At 50.7% G+C, this 13,550-nt stretch overlaps 1 protein-coding gene across 1 annotated transcript; it reads right to left on the reverse strand.

Moving 5' to 3' along the window:
* Positions 1–2,797: 2,797 nt before the first annotated feature.
* PKDREJ (polycystin family receptor for egg jelly) lies at positions 2,798–10,004 on the reverse strand. Its single transcript, XM_072973708.1, has 2 exons — positions 4,523–10,004; positions 2,798–4,417 (listed from the first exon to the last, which is right to left on the reverse strand). Exons 1-2 carry the CDS (start codon positions 9,880–9,882, stop codon positions 3,709–3,711), a joined length of 6,069 nt encoding a protein of 2,022 aa, XP_072829809.1. The 5' UTR covers positions 9,883–10,004; the 3' UTR covers positions 2,798–3,708.
* Between the last annotated feature and the right edge of the window lie 3,546 nt (positions 10,005–13,550).

The raw sequence follows: 13,550 nt of genomic DNA on the forward strand, positions 1-13,550 counted from the left end.
TTTTCTGAAATAAAGCAATAAAAATAAAAATTTTTTTAAAATATACACACAATAATTTACAGATTCAGTATGCTTTTTACTCATCCAAGGATCAGTGGCTCATCAACAGGACAGCCAGAGCTACACAGTGATTCAGTTATCATCGACATTTTGCCCATTTTCATCTGTATGAAAACCATAGCTTTACATATAATTTTTTATTTTGTCCTTATGAAAGTGTATAAGTCCATATTTATGTAACATATTTTATTTAATGGTTTGTAAGCCTGTTTTATAACCTTTAAGTATTTAGACATTTAGATATTTGTCACCCTGCCCCGGGCTCCCACAATGTTAGGGGTGGGTTTGCCGGGGAATATAATTACCTATACGTTGTGGCATATTTATACAATTTACAAAATGTTGTATAAATATGGTCTTAAAAGAATCCCTTATAAGCTTTTTCAAAGTCGCAGTACTAAACAAGTATTGTACATTGTGTATTTAAAGGGAAGACTGAGAAAGGAAATTTGGAAATCAAAAAATAAGGAATTGAATGCAGATTAGAATCTGAAGCAAAGCATTGCTAATAGCAACTAAAGAGGGGTACCATGGAGGATTAATCCCTGACACACCTCATTTCCCTGTTAAATGCAATCTTATTCATCCCTGTCTCCATTTCTGCCGGTAAAAATTAAGGTCAAAAGGCAGGCATTTTGCTTTTAGTGCTAATGAAATCCCAGAAGCAGGCCTTAGTTTTTAAGTAAACTCTTAGAAATGTAACATACATCCAGAAAAGTACACATTTCCTAAACATTCAGCAAGATGGATCTCCGCATAAATGCAACAGAGACACCAGCGCCCAGACGAAGTCTCCCACACACAAGACACCGGCGGGGAGAGTCTGGTCCTCTGTGGGTTGCTGGTGGGAGGAAGCATTTAGTGACCAGATAGTGTTGCCAACGGGCAAAATGTCTTTCAAGTTGTATAGTTTTAAAGTAAATACCTAACAATTTAATATACATACAGAAACAAGCCTTACAAATGCAAGTCTTCATAATTAAAGGGTTTGAGGTAGATGAAAGGCATGTAGCTACAGAGAGAGAGATTGCTCTGTACATAAAACCTGTTCAACGACCCAGTTATTGAGGTGCTACTTTGAGAACAAATCCAAGAACACTTATCATGCTTTCCTGTGCAATGCAGACTTGGGAGGGTATTTATAACTGTTTCTAACTTGCTCTGGAATATACCTTCCCTATTTCTGGAAATGCGATGAGAACAAAGGACTCTTAAAAGACTCCTTCAGAAATTGTTGCCATGTCCTATGAAAATGACCTTCAAAAGAAACCTGAATTTTGATCTGTTTCACTTGTTACTTTGTCTTCCTGATGTTAACCTAAAACAATAAAACTGCCAGTTAGTCTTACCAGCAAAATGGGTTTATTTGGGAGCAGCAAAGAATTGCAATTTGGGACATCTGAGTCTGACAAAGCAAAGGAGAGGAAACTTTTATAGAGGAGAAGGGGAAGTTGGGAGGAGCTGTTATAAATACAAAGTCCACTGGAGGAAAATGCAAGCAGAAAATACAGTGGCTTTTCAATGGCTGACCTGTGACATCTCTCCCAGGCTGCACTGCTGCCAGGCAAGGAGAAAAATCTTCCTTCCTCCTGCTCGTGGCGGTAGTATTACTCCTACCCGAGATGCGAAGTCCATCTCTTCCTGCTGGGACGGGTGCTGACCTGAGTGGTATGTGCGTGAGGGCGACCCCTTCTAGCCGCCTGACTTCATTTTAGTGAGGTTTCCCTTTATCGGTTTTGTCACTGATAATGTTATCATTGGCATCTCTAAACTCTATAAATGCTTCATTGCTCCATCACGTTAGAAGGCCCTGGCACTCTTCCTACCCAATATGCAGGGGAAGAGTGTAGACTTCTCACGGTAACGAGAAGTTCAGCGTCTCGTCCGTCCTGGTCCTCATTCAGATGCCCTCCACACTCGTCCCTGGACTGCCCACTTGGGCCGTTTATGACCCTGAACTCACAGCTCTGAGTCATGAGATGCTAAGCTGACCTGGGGGGCTTTCCTTCAGGGAAGGGAGGCCAACTAGAGTAACCCTGAGCCTCCCACAGGGAGAGGGCAGAGACCTTAGCCCACTCCTACATTTGGGGAGAACATCTGGGCGCCCCCACTCACAGAGTAGACAAGTCTGCCTTGCCTGCCCCAGTCTTTGCAGCCTTTCAGGAGAGGCCGGCCCCACACCACCTGCAACTGGGGCGGAACCCCAGCTGGCTTCCGTCACTAGAAAAGTCGTCATGTGGCCCCCATGTTTACTATTTTTCTCAACCTGTTCAGAAGTCAGGAGGTAAGGAGAGGTGCTAACTGTGAACGTGCACGTCAGTCAGAATCACTGGGCCAGAACCAGGCAACTTCCCGCCAAAGGAGTCAGAAAATCCAGATAGGACCTTCTGACCCTAACTGTGAGTGGCCCTGGGGGAGTCACAGAACCTCCCCATTTTCTCACCTGGCGGAGAAGACCACTCCCCGCGTCCAATTCTGAGAACCCCCCTTGGGAGGAAACAATGGAACGCGTGCACACGTGTGTGTGTGAGTGTGTATATTTGCACGTGCATGTGTGTGCATGCCTGCCAAGGTGCGGCATGCAGTTGGCCATTCCAGTGCAGCTCAGGATTACAGGGACGCCAAGCAAGCCACACATGCCTGGGACACAGCTGCCGCCCACCTGTGCTGTCCCTCCACGTTGAGGGCAGGACCATCTGGGCAAATGACCTTCTTACAGAAATCACTGCACGTCTCATAGAAGAAATCTCACATTTAATTCTGATCAAGCTTAAAGTGGCATCTACATAAATGAACATGCTTCTGAGTGAAAATATAACAGATGCTAGCCCATTTTTCTTAAGCAATAAACCACGTTTTCTTTATTATTCCTAAACAATCCACCGAAAGCCCAAATCCTGGATGTATATATTGCTATATTCATTATACAGAACGTCTGCCATCTGTCAGTGTGAACCTCCCCACACACCTTCTTGTTTAACTCATGGCCAGAAAATGTTACTAAATTTTACATCTTTAACTTCCAGTGGCCTTAAGGAGTCCATGTGAAGCTTCAGGTTTCTGACGCTGGCTCACACCCTTGCATTCCCAAGCAAGAGGGCAAACCCTGCAACTCCTCGCAAGGCCACTCCAGCCCTGGCCCAGCTGGAGCATGGGCGGTGGGGGTAAGGAGGGTGGGGGAGGCCCTGCAGCGCTGGTCTGCAAAGGGAACCAGCAGCAGGGCTGAGGGACCGGCGGTGGGGTGGGGGTGCTCTGCTCTTCCAGTCCCAGGAGAGGGGCACAGAGCAGCAGAAGCATTCTCCTGCTGCTTCAGGCGAGGAGGGGTGAAGAGGGGGGAATTCAGCTCCCTCCCCCAAATCAGGGTCTCTAACCCTCTAAACTACAGTGGGTTCCAAAGACACCTACTTCCCAGCTAGAGGAAAATCAACCCAGGACTCACAGGCTGTCACCCTCTCTCCCTACAGGCTGCACTGCACTCCGACACCCTCCTTTCACGTTCCCCAAAGTGGAGGCCAAGAGAGGGGTCCTTCCAAATGTGCATTGTGAAGGATATGGGCAGAGAGCACGGCTGAGCCACTGAACGTTCCTTAATCCCCTAAGGAGAGCCCCTGGGAGAAACGTGTCTGCAGGCCTTGAGACCGTCATGGATCACACGACCAGATAGACCATTTTCTTGCCATTGATGTTTCTGGTCTTCAGCCCCAGATAGCGGCGGCTGCTCTTCTCTGGCTGCCCGTACACCATGTTGATGAAGAACTCAGGTTCGTCTTCCTCCTTGGATCGAAGGGACAGAAAGCCGAACATGCTTCTTAGCTTGCGACACAGGTAGGTCATTGCTTCTGCCTCTTCTGATGGTTCCTCGTACACCGGCTGCTTCATTTCCTCGTAGGCAGACAGAATCACTGCCTGAAATAAGTTGATCAGTATGCAGATCATCACCAGCATGAAAGATGAGAGGAACAGGACGCCAAGAACCCTGTTACTGGAAAACTCTGTGTTCTGAAAAGCTGAAACGCAGTAGGAGAATATCGTCTGCGCTGCGCGAATCATGTTACTGTAGTTCCATTCATGCTGACTGAATACCAGGTAGCCAAGCGCCATGTACACGAAGAAATAGGCGGACACCACCAACGCCATGTGGCAGATGCCGTGAAGGGCAGCCTGGATGGCCCTCTGAGCCAGACGTACATCATAAAAGACCCGGGAATACCTGAGGGTCTTCAGAATTGTCAGAAATAACAGGAAACCCAACATCACCCTCATGATGTGATCCACTTGAGAAACTGCATGAAAGGGAATGAAATCCTTCGAGTTTGCCAAGTAAAACTGAATTATGCTGGTGGCCAGGAAGTGTTTCCTGAAAAAGAGCACAATCAACACGGTGAAGATGCATTTTAAAGCAAAGTTGAGCAAATTGTACACACTTGTCACGTAGGAGGCCCCTTCCTGCATAATGACGTACCCCTCGTCAACGATGTAGGCAGCAAAAAAGATAAGGATGGCCGCGTACAAGTAGATTTCCGCCGAAGTCTTCGGGTTGAAGTCAGCAAGGGAGAAGGAGTACACGGACAGGCTTGTGTTCACAACTCCTAACTGAGAGACCTCAAAGATGACAGAGACGCAGCAGAACAGGCTGGCGTCTGGGTTGTAAGTTGTCAGCTCCAAAATCACAGCCCACGTCTTCTCATCCAGCCACTTGCTATTCTGGAGTTCCTTGAGCCTCAGTGTGGAATTAAACTGCTGCTCTTCGGGAAAAAAATAGAACACATACCCTCCTGACCCGTAAGTTTGCAGCAGCCCGTAGGAAGAGTACGCCCATCTCTTTTCTGGAGGCTTGTAAGTAAACCCTTTGGCATTCTTGTCCACGGCCCGCTTACCAACTCTATTCCAAGAGCCAGAGTAGCTTTTTGTGTCTTCTGGGTCGGTGCCGTATTCGGGGTGACAGCGAATCTCTCCTTGGAGGCTGCTCTGCGCGAAGTGTTTGGCAGGCAGGCAGGCTTTCTCTCCAGGCACCGCCCTCACCTGCCTCATCAGCGGCAGGCCGAGGATTTTAGAGGAGCTGTCAGGCAGAAACGTTGGATCCAGGTTGTTGTGGAGCAGAGGCAACAGCACGCTGTTCAGCCATGGGAAGATGCCTTCCAGCTTGGTCACCGTCGCCAGGTCCATGGAGAACTGATCGTGAATAAACTGGTTATAGTAAAAGCAGTCAGTGTGGCGCAGGAGGGCGACAAGGCCCAGCAGGAGGGCCAGAAAGATGAAGTGAGCTAGAACGTAACTCAGGAAGAGGAACGCCCTTCTCTTGATCCTCTTCTTCCTTTGGAAGATCCTGATTTCGTCCTCTGTGAGCGGCTGGTACATCCGGGAGCCCCGGATTCGGCTGACGCGCTCATGCTGCCTGCGCATCTCCTCCGGGTCCGTCGTGATGCTCTGCAGCCTGATCTGGGTGTAGCGATAGTTACTGATCCAAGGAAGGTTTTTACAGTACTTGGGCTTATTTGTCCTCATGCCTGACAGGAGAATAATTTTCAGTGGTTGCACCAGAAAAACTGACTGAGTGAATGAACAAAACGATGCAAAGAGCCATTCTATTGACTTCTCGTAGCCGTATGTCAGTCCGTAAAATACAATAAAGAAGGAGGACACACTACAAGTGGCAAACACCAAGAACCACGCAACGTGAACGCACCACCAAGGCAGAACCACCCGGGGCTTCTCTTCGAGGGCTGGAGGATCCGGTGGGGGAGGAGCCTTTTCAGGATGAGCGCTCTGGTTATCGTCAATGTTTGGGTTGTTGGCATTTTCATTTTTTCTGGAGGTGTCTGAGACCTTGCTGTCTGCTCTCTGAACCTGCTGCCGTGTTTTAGAGGTGGCCCGGGCAGGAGCCTTACGACGTCCAGGCTTTCTCTTTGGGGGAGGCTTTTTAGGCTTCCTGGACTGTGCCTTGGCAGTTTCGCGAGCATGCCACTTTTCCAGACGCTCTTCCCAGTGCCCACTTGCGGCTGATGACACAGGAGGCTTCTGGGGAGACACCTCGCTTAGAGGCACCTGAGGTTCCCTCTGGGAATAGACGAACAAAGATATGATGGTTACCTGCACGGGGATCGTAATTAGGACACTTTCCAGCCCTATTATCATGGACCTGATGTACTTGCTGCTTTGGGGCTCGGGTTCTTTTTGTCTGTTCAGATTGAAGAACATAATATTGCAGAGCAGGGAGGAGAGCAACATCGCTAAACAGCAGGACAGCCTCTGGAGCCTGCTGAACGGCTTAGCCACGACGCTGGAAAAAATGGAGAACCACAGGTGACTTCTCCCCAGGCTGTAACTTGCATCTATGAGGAAAAAGTCCTTTCTTCTAAGAGGCTTGTCTGGGTGGGTAGCGTGAAACGTTCTGTCCAAAGTGGTGTCTATCGAAAGCCATTTCCGGCACATGAACAGCCAGATGTTCCTGCTGAACAGACTCTCCACTTTGATTCTACTGAGATACCAGCTCGGGGCTCTGCCTTCATTGTTGTGCCACACGTGGATGGAATGGATGTCTCCCAGGTCATTCTGTGTCGTCAGGAGGAAAGTGTTGATGCTTCCACGGCAGAGGACTGTAAACTGTGGATGGCTTAAACAGTGCACCTCGCTGGTGCCTTCTGTTCCCCGAAGTTGGATAAAGACATCGGCCCGGGTCCCAGACCCACAGCGGCTTCCTGTGAAAACGGTGACCAGATAGCAGACTTTATCGTAAGGGTCATTATCAAGCAGAACGATCACATGCTCCCTGAGAAACTGGTCCATTTCATCTCTGTGCAAGGCCCAGAAAGCCAGGATTATGTACACGAGCATGATGAAGAGGACAGTGAAGAGGGTCACGGGGTTTTGGGGAACGGTCTTGATGACCTCCAACCGCAGGTCCACGGGATTGGGGACCACAATCATCCTGGCCGTCAAATAGCGGGTATGCAGGTATGGGTTGGGGAGTTTAATTTCTGCCAGTGGCTGCTTGGGCTGCGGGGTGTTTTTGCAGACACAGTGGATTCTGTTCCAGGTGGTCCTCTCTCCAAGAATGCAGGTGTCTTCTCTCCAGTCACTCTGGAGCCCACGCATGTCCAAGCACTGAACACTGAAAATAGAAATTCTCACTAACTTGTCACTGGGCGTCATGACAAAGCGAGGTGCCTGCAGAACCACAGCGACAGTGTACTCCGAGGAGCCACTCCGCTGAGCTATGAACCGCAGAAGGGACCGGGAAAGGCAGACCACGCGGGCCTGGTTCACCGCACAGGCCGGGTCAAACAGGTCGCTCTGGTTGGCAATCGGGGGGATGTTACGGGGCACAAGGAAGGTGGTGACCAAAGCATCAGGTGTGATCTGACTGCCAGCGTACACCAGCACCGTGAACAGCACTGTCACGTCCGTGATGATGTGGACCAGCACCTCGCTTGTGGCTCTGCCGTCCGCTTCAAAGCTAAACCCCCCAACCGTCTTTCTCAGAGACTCAGCTTTATCAGGCTCACCGCTGGGTCCCACTGTGAGACTAAAAACCGCGAAGCTCAGGTTTTTTTTGACCAGGTACACCTCTAAGACATCAGGTGTGATCTCAATCACTTCGCCGTTGGCCTCGGTTCCCGTCATCCTGAACCCAGCCACCTCCGTCAAAACATCGTCCTGATAATTCAGCCAAGGGAAAGGGTCATCCGTGAACTCACAGAACATCATAGAAATGGGAGCATTGGTGGGCAAACTGGGGACGCTGTCCTCGTTCAGCGTCGGGTGAAAGCAGTTTCGACAGAGCTTCTCGTTGCTGAAGAACTTGGTGACGTTCCACTTTTCCGTTTTCTTGACGTACATGTTGAAGTTGGAGGTCCTCAGGGCGGTGGTTTCGTCCTCCGGTACTTTACCAGCCAAGACTGTGTCTGCTAGAGACTCTACCACGTGGAACGGCTCTTCCACGACGCTGTGGCGAGCAGTCAGTTTCAGGACGTTAGACAAGCTTGTTAATATCCCAGTGCACACAATTTCTATCTGCTCAGAAGAGACATGTTTATCTTTTTGCCGATACTCCTGCAGGGCTTGATTTGCCTGCCAGATCCTCTCCGTGGCCAGTTTCTGAGAGACTAGGGTGAATTCAGAGGCTTTCTGGGTTAATTTAGTAACAGCCACGACTAGCTGGCTAATTTCCACCAAAGTGCTTACTGGAAGAATGAAGGACTGATTAAAAAGGTGTTCGCGGAGTCTGGCTTTGTCAGCTTGCAGAGGTAATTCGGTTTTCATGCTATTCAGCACAGAAGCTACTACATACATTAAATAACCTGCAGGTAAAAAATCCCGATTTTGAAGCAAAGTAGACAGCAATGAATCTGGTCCCATAGTGAAATTGAATAACTGGTTCAGCACAGCCTCTGATGAGTTCATGTCAGTAGGAGCCTGCACAGTGGCGTACAAAGTCACCTGAGAAAAAGGTCCTAGAGAATTATATACCTGAGCATATATCTTCAAGGCATAATGATTGGCCAGCACACCAACAGGGAGAAAGGAAGGGGGCGATGTAGAATCCTTCCCCAAATACAGGACGGTCCCCAAGGTGTTTTCTTTTAAAGAACTGATTTCACCAAAACCATGCACATCAGAAACTAATATTTTATATGTAAGAGGGACATTCCTATCCTTGAAATTACTACACTGGACAACAAATTTAGTAATCAGTGCAATTCCTTTCGCTGGATTAATTTTGCATTCTCCGATTTCAGGGACATGGTTAATAATGAAGGGGTGCCTTAAGACCAAGGTCGCTCCACTCCAAGTGTTTAGATATAGAGAAACCCAAAACTTGTCTTCAACAAAATGTTCAAAAGCAAAAGCTTTTACAGACAAGTAAGCGCCATTCCTCCCTGTTGTAGTTTGCCCCATCCAATCAAACTGGATCTCACTACCTAGAAGTGACAGGATCGACCATTTATAGACATCACGGCTTGTTTTACAATTTGTGCAGTTTAGAGACAAAGAGAATCTGTCTGATATCACCAAATCGAGATCACAATTTTCGACACATGAGATGACCGCCACAGGCTTTGGTCCTGGGAGCACGTGCACCCTTCTATCTGAAAACGCTCTTCTGTTATTCTTCTCAATCACCATTCTGAAAAAATACACACGCCCACCTTTCAGTGTTTCTGGCAAAAGTGTCAGCACGGGACCAGAGGCCCAGGTCCACTTCAGATCAGCCTGCTCTGGGAGACAGACATCCTTACTCCTCACTGTTATCTTCTCTCCTTGGTAATTTTTTGGCTCTGTGGTACAGTACCAGAAAAACTGGAGTCCCTCTAAGGGGCTGTTTGCATCTGGATCAGAGGACTGACTTCCATCCAGAGTCAGCCCATCTTTGAACTTAATGGTGACATTGGCATCCCCGAGGATAACTGCCTCCAGGGGACTCCTGAGAATGACGACATGGATGGCATCCGAGTCTTTTGCCAAGGGTGCCTCTGGGTCCCAAGACTTGAGGTAGACTGAGAAATTAAACAGATACACCCCCCACATTAAAGACTTCTTGGGGATGTGTACACTTGTTGTAGTGTACTGTAACTTGAGTTCACTTGTTTTCAAAGGTTTGGTCCAGTCCGGCACAGCGGATACAGAAGGCAGGGGGAAGATGAGCCACTTCTGAATAATGGCCTGGAAGAGCGAGCAGTAGTAGCGGACGGTGGCGTTGATGGTGGCTTCCATCTCCCTGGTCAGCTGCAGCACAGAACTGTCCCTATTGATCTTCACCTCGTGGATAACACAGACCGGCAGAGGCTGGTCCTCTACCTGACAGGACACCGAAGACTCCATGGCTCGGGAATGGTTCGGGTGGACCGCCTCTAGAACGACAGGCGTAGGCCCATCCGTAGGGCACTGGGTTTGGCCTATGAAGTCCGCGGAGGCGAGGGGGCCGCGGGGCAGAACCGAGCGGGGCGCCACGCGGGCGGCGGCGGCGGGCCCGAGCAGCCCGAGGCGGAAGGTCCACTCCGGCCGCCCGAGCGAGCGCGGCAGGCGGGCGAGCCACCGCAGCGAGAGGCGGCCGCGGGGCGCCGACAGGTGCAGGTCCACGCGGGCGGGCGCGGCGGCGCGGCGGGCGCGGCGGGCGCGCAGCAGGACGAGCGCGCGCAGGCAGCGGGGCGCGGGGCCCGCGGGCGGCCCGCCGCTCAGGCAGAGGCCGCGGCCGCCGCGCAGGACCACGCCGCCCCCTCGGGCCGCGCGGGGCCGCAGGCTGAGCCGGGCGCGGCCGTGGCCGCAGCCGCCACTGCGCACCCCGGGGCCCGAGGCGCCCCCGACGGAGAGCGCCTCGGCCGCCGGGCCGGGGGCCGGGGCTTCGGGCGGGCCGAGGCGGGCCGAGGCGGGGCCCGGGCCGGGGAGGCCGCCGGACGGCGAGCCGGGCGCCCCGGGGGCGGCGGCGCGGGCCCTGCGAGGAGCCGGCGGCGGAGGGCGGCGGCCGAGATCGGAGCCCAGGCCCAGGCCCAGGCCCAGGGCCAGGAGGAGGAGTGCGGGCCCGGGCCGCATGGAAGCGGGACGTGGGAGGCGCTGCGCTGCGGAGGCCGCGGGGTCTCGCCAACGGCCGCGGGGGCGCGGGCCACGGGGGGCGCGGGGCGGCGGGGTCACGGGCGCCTACGAGTGGGCGCGGTCCGGCCCCGCCTGGGCAGGCTTCGCCTCGGGGGTGCTAGCTGGGGGGTCCTGCGCCCTGTCTCCCGACCCGCAAAGAAGGCCCCTCACAGGACCCTGCCCCCGGAAAACTGGTTACAAAGGCGAGGGCGCGGGAGCAAGAGGGACTGCGGGCCCCTGAGCGGCCCTGAGCTCTCTGGGTTTCTTCCTTGCTTTTCTTGTCCTGCTTTCTCGGGGTGAAATCCTGTGTCGTCGATTTGAGATCTTATTTTATAACAGAAGCATTTACCGCGGCAAGTTTCCCGTCAGCACTCCTTAACTGCCTTCCGCACATTTATGGTATTTTTATTATCATTCAATTATAAATATTTTTAATTTCCCCTGTTTTGGTTCGACCTCTGAATTAAAGCGTGTTGTTTCATTTCCAGATATTTGGAGTTTCTGTAAAAATCTTACGGCTATTAATTTCTAATTGAATTGTGTTATGGTCAGAGAATACATTCTGTATGACTTTTATCCCTTTAAACAAATTGAGACTTGTTTGAAAGCCGCTGGAGTGGTCTGTCTTAATGTATGTTCCATGTGCACTTGAAAAGAATGTGTATTCTTCAGTTGTTGGGTGGAGTGTTCTGTAGATTATCAGTTAGGTCAAGGTGGATGGTAGTGTTGCTTGGATCTAAGTCTTCTCTGAATTTTTATCTAGTTCTATCAATTGTTGAGAGACGATGTTACTGTCTCTGACTCTGACTGAAATTGTCTGTTTCACTCTTTAATTCTGCCAATTTTTGTTTCCTGTGTTTTGGGGCTCTGTCTGGCATGTACACATTCTTAGCACAGGGAGCTGTAAGTGCAAAGGCTTGAGGCAGGAGCGACAGAGAGGGTTAGTAGTGGTGCCGGGGTGAGCAGGGCGGCCAGAGAGTGGTAGAAGATGTAGCTGGAGAGATGGCCAATGACCAGAGCATGTGGGGTCTCCTAGGTCATGGTCACATATCTGAATTTTATCTCAAGTGGATTGGGAAGTCTTTGGAGGGCTTTGAGCAGGGATGGGCCCTGATCTGATTTCCAGTTTGGAAGCATCATTCTGCTGTGAGGGAAGTAGATTGTAGGTGGGCAGGAATGAAAGGACAGAGGCGTTAGGCCTGGTTGCTGGAGGAACAATCTGTACGTAAGTGGGCTGATTCTGACTTGGTTAGGGTTTGCGACAGTGGAGGCAGTAAGCAGTGGGAATGATGGCCCCTGTTAACGGACTGACTACCGGATTTTCAGGGCCCTGTGGAAAATGAAAATGTGGGGCTCTTGTTCAAAAACTTAAAAATTTCAAGATGGCGACAGCAGAGCTTTCAACCAAGCATGGGGCCCTTCTAAGTGTGAGGCCCTGTGTGACCACCCAGGGGGCACACCCATGGCTACAGCCAGGCCAGAGACCAGCCAGGAGTGCATCCTTCCTTACCACAGCCCTTGATTCCCCCAGCCGACACCAGCTTCTGGGCCCCAGCCCTCCAGGGGCACAGGTCCAGGGTGCTACTTGCTGAGGGGTGGGGAGTGTGGAATGCCACATCACATTTTTTTGGTCTCCAAAGACACTGTCACCACTTCAGCCTCTACCCTGGAGAGGATACAGGGCGAGGCTCATGCACAGGCCCTGTGAGGGTCCTGTAGGGGCTTCTTGTCACCCTGTGTGTCGTTTTCAGCCTTTTGGGGCCTCCAGGCCACACACGAGTGGAATGTCAGAGGCTCGGGGTCCAGTTATGATCACTTCTACTAGCCAGATGCTACCACTTTTCCAAAGTGACACGCGTTTACACTGGACTGGAGTGAGGGTGGGGGACTGGGAGGGACTTGCTGCCTTGGGCACAAAATTTAAGGGTGGTGTTAGTGGGCAGGGAAGCCCCCAGAGAACCCCAAAGAGTGGGTCCTTGTCTCCTGGCCATGAAAGAATTCACAGTGGAGACAAAGGGGCAGAGTGAAAGCTGTTTTATTGCTGAAAAGAGGAAAAGACACTGAAGTGCAAAGACACTGGAGTGGGTGCTCTGTAAGCCCCGGTGGCTTGACGTAAGAGCTCCCGCCCTTGGGGTCTTCACTGGGGCCCTTTATCTGTCTCCTTTGGTGCTTCTTGTCCCCTTTCCATTGGCCGCTCTTTTCCTGTTTGGCTTCCAACTCCTTCTCCTCTGTGGAACAAACACTTTGCAAATGCAAGCTCTAGGGACCCTCAAACCCTGCAGTCAGGCTAAAATTAGGTAACTAAGGACCTCAAGCAACGCAGTTAAGCTAATGCAATGTGGTCAAGCTAGGTCAAGCAAGTGGGTCCCTTAAACAATGTGGTCATCATCATTAGATCCAGTCACAGGGCTTTCTTTTCCTTCAGGGTGGCTTTCTCCATCACTCAAGCAGGAGGATCACGTAAGGCCAACTGTAAGTTTTAAACAGGTTCATTTTAAACCTTTAAAGAAGTCTCTAAGCAACAGGTCCTGGGTTGGGTTCCCCAGCTCCCTGCCTCCTTCAGGGGAGGGTGCCAAAATCCTCAGTAATCAGGACAAATGATCTATTTTTAATTCACATAAATTGACCATTCTAAAGGACACAATTCGGTAGTACTGAATACATTCACAATGTTTTGCAACCATCAGCTCAGTCTTACACCATCACATTTTCATCACTCTGAAAGGAAACTCATACCCATTAAGCAGTCACGCCCCATTCCTGCCTCATGCCGGCCCCTGGCAACTATGAATCTACTTTTTCTGTGGATTTGCCAATCCTGGCTACTTCATGTAAATGGAATCGTACAATATGTGAGCTTTTATAATGGAAAAGAATCTGAAAATATGTGTGTATATATGTATATATACATAACTGAATTG

Source organism: Vicugna pacos, chromosome 12 (genome assembly GCF_048564905.1).
Source record: "Vicugna pacos chromosome 12, VicPac4, whole genome shotgun sequence".
NCBI classification, from domain to species: Eukaryota; Metazoa; Chordata; class Mammalia; order Artiodactyla; family Camelidae; genus Vicugna; species Vicugna pacos.

Coding starts and splice junctions, on each gene's coding strand:
- PKDREJ (XM_072973708.1), bottom strand. CDS start 9,882: ATGGAGTCTTCGGTGTCCTGTCAGGTAGAGGACCAGCCTCTGCCGGTC. Junction 4,418..4,522: donor GCCTACATCGTTGACGAGGG/GTACGTCATTAT, acceptor GCTCTTTTTCAG/GAAACACTTCCTGGCCACCA.